General features: G+C 39.9%; 1 protein-coding gene across 1 annotated transcript in view; it reads right to left on the bottom strand.

Annotated features, from left to right (window-relative positions):
• LOC103372663 (cerebellar degeneration-related protein 2) overlaps window positions 1–2,020 on the bottom strand; it is a 9,972-nt gene extending 7,952 nt beyond the window's left edge. Inside the window, exons 1-2 of the mRNA XM_008302357.1 lie at window positions 1,951–2,020; window positions 1,280–1,392 (exon numbers count right to left, since the gene is read on the bottom strand). Of these exons, the coding sequence (XP_008300579.1) occupies window positions 1,280–1,392; window positions 1,951–2,020 (183 nt within the window). The remainder of the gene's footprint in view (window positions 1–1,279; window positions 1,393–1,950) is intronic.
• Window positions 2,021–3,149: the final 1,129 nt, after the last annotated feature.

The following is a 3,149-nucleotide window of genomic DNA, read 5'->3' on the forward strand; positions in this document are numbered from 1 at the left end:
CTTTGAAAAGCCAGAGGGGTCAAAGCCAAATTTTAAGATTAACATTAAAAATAACAACTAATTTGTGGGTGAAGTAAAAAATTTTTAAAAACAACTGGAAAGTTGTACGATTTTTAATCAGCTTGATAAATGTGTAGCATCACACCAACATGCTAAAATCATGTCACCTTGTTTTTTCTGATTACTCTGAATTAAGTTTTATAAAACAGATAAAAATAATAGAGTATGTGGAGAAGTTAGTTTGTCAAGCTGCCCGCAGACTCACTAAAATTAAAACGATGCTCAGTGGAGGAAACAACCGCCTGCTGTTCTCATGCGTTTGCTATTTAAACCTAAAGCGTCCAACACGTAAACGCCTCCGACAGCTCCTTTAGGTAACACTTTCATTGAGAACAGTTTATCTAATCAGCCGCCGCCGCCGCAGAGAACACAACGAACCTTTCCTCATCTAATCTGTCTGCTGAAAAAAAGTCAACACAAACCTCCAGCAGTGAACCTGAACGTCACACGAACTCAACGTAAACAAGGAGTCAGTGAAGAATACAACTCATCGGTTCTACGTTTAAAGATGCGTTCCATCGAGGTTCTGCCTTTCGCTGCAGCAGAGTGTGACAGCGAACGAGGTGATCGATCAGGTCACAAGTGGCGTCACAAGTGTCCCGCTCAGGTCTTAAGAGATTAATTGTGTTTGTCATGCAAGAGGTGGATTTAGATCCAGACTGACCCGGTTTCTGGGAGAAGTCCAGATCTAAATTTGTCCACAAGAAGAAACAGAAAGGACACAAACACAAAAAGCAACAATAGAAATGTTGTTTTCTTCATTTATGCGCATGCTTTTAATCTGGAAAACCTGCTTTTCAGAATAAAGTCTGCCCAGAGACCTGATACTTGGTAGTTTCTCATTAAAAATATCTACAATGAACCTTTAAACTCACCTTCCTTCTGCTGTTTCCAACAACCAGTGCTGCCTTCTACTGCATTACCGCTGATTGATGATCCACTTTAATCTCTTTTAGAAGGATCACCTCTAAAATTAAACCTATTTCAGCCTGAAAATGGACTTTTTCCAGCCTCCAGAGTCTACACGCTTCTCTACAGGCTGAACCGAGGAGGCCGGGCGGCTTTTATGTCCCACGATTAGAACGATTAATCAAACTGAAAGTGTAAAAGTGGCAGGAGATCATCACTTCTTCATGCAGGCAGAGTTTTTCTTTCAGCTTCATTTGAGGCCTTTTTAAATGCAACTCTCTGGAGATTCAGGAAATAGGTGTTTCCTCACCTCTATCTCCTGCAGCTGCTCCTGGTTGGTGGAGTACATCTGCTGCAGGCCCTGCTCCAGCTCCCGGTTCCTCTCCAGGAGCGTCTTGCCGAGCTCGGCCGCCAGCTGCAGGTCTGCAGAGGGAGAAGCAAACAGCAGAGCCTCAGCGCTCATGGCTCAGTCGATTGGAGGCTCTCTGGAGCTGACAAGCAGCTTTGAGAGGTTGTTGTGTTTGGTTGGCAGCAGCCCAACAACCCACTTCCCTCCTCTATCTTTAGAATGTGTTCACACTGATGGTAAAGCTCTGGATTGACAGGCAGGCCTTCGTTTGTCTATTTAAATTGTGGAAATGTGTGAAAATATACAACATTCAAGAGGAATTTTACTCGTGACCTCTGGTGTAATAAAAGCCAATCACAGAGCAGAGCTTTGCCGCAGACATGAGTGTCCTGCTGACTCCATCAGAACAGCTTCTGCACTGATTGGAATAAAAAAAAATACACATCACAGGTTCAGGAAATCACACAGAAATCCCTCCAATGTGAGCCTCCTGTGCACCTGCTGCAGGTTTAACTGTGTGATGTGATATGTCTGAATTTAAATATTGTAATTAAGCTGTAATAAGCCTGACTGTCAGTAATTAAGCCTAAACACGATCTGCTCAGACACAAAGACTGAAAGGAAGCTTGTACCATGTTCAAGGTCTTGCTTGTCGTACCACGGTTCCTCCTCCTTGATCTCAAATTCCTCCTCCACGATCATGTCTGTCAGCATCTTCAGCGGGAAAATCACTCGCTGGATCTTCCTCCCATTTTTTTATTTTTTATTTTATTTTTTAAAAACACGACTAACAGGAGCGGAACAAACCGGGATGGAGGCTCGAGGCGGCGGCGGCGTCCTTCCAGCCTGCAGCCGGCACCGGTGTGCGCTCCTCACCGCACAGACGCACTGATGAAGGAGGCCGCGCTCAGGACGCGTTTCCGCTTTGGATTTTCAGCATAAAAGTTGCAGCCGGTGTGTCTAAAACAGCAGGGAAATAAAATGACAGCTCATATGGATGTTGTGGAAACTACATAAATATATTGACTTAGAAGTAAATGTGAGATTTAAAAAAAAAAAAAATTAAATTTCGGGTCTATTGTTTAGAAAAATTGTTAATAAGTTCCTCAAAACTAGCAGTAGACTCAAAAGAATAATAATAATAATAATAAAGTTGTCAAAATCAAGACACAATAAGAGCTGATAATTGCACCACACTGTTTAAAAAAATTAATAAATTTGGCAGCATGAGCGCCAGAAAACAAACATTCAGGAATACCAGAACTCCAGCAACAGTAAAAAAAAAGAAAAAGAAAAAAGAATATCTGGCAATTTAAATAAAATAAAAGCACTGCAATTTTGAGGTCACACATCATAAAAAAAACGAATTACTGTTTGAAAAAAATACTGATTTTTGACATTAACATATGAAATTATATTTTTAGTATTTGTTCATATTTTTTAAACACTTAACATGTAAATATTACTTTTTGTTCTATAATTCCACTCTTTATTATCTGTGGTTTAACAAAACAGGGAAAATTGGTAAAATGGCTTTTTTTTTTTTTAAAGTGACTTTCTATGCCCTTTTCAATCCATAACATCAGTAATGTTTTTCTAATAAATAAGACAAATACCTATAAAATAACAATAGTTTTGCTGATTTAAATACAGTGGGGGAAAAAAGTGTAATTTAATGGTCAAACATTGTAAAAGAATTAACTACCCTTCGTAAAAATGCAGATTTTTGATGTGGGCATTATGTACTGTATTATTGTAGTTGTCCCTGACCAGAGGGTGTGTGTGTGTGTGTGTGTGTGTGTGTGTGTGAACAGTCTCTAGCTCAAGTGCT

Source organism: Stegastes partitus, unplaced genomic scaffold (genome assembly GCF_000690725.1).
Source record: "Stegastes partitus isolate 25-593 unplaced genomic scaffold, Stegastes_partitus-1.0.2 Scaffold1797, whole genome shotgun sequence".
Lineage (NCBI taxonomy): Eukaryota > Metazoa > Chordata > Actinopteri > Pomacentridae > Stegastes > Stegastes partitus.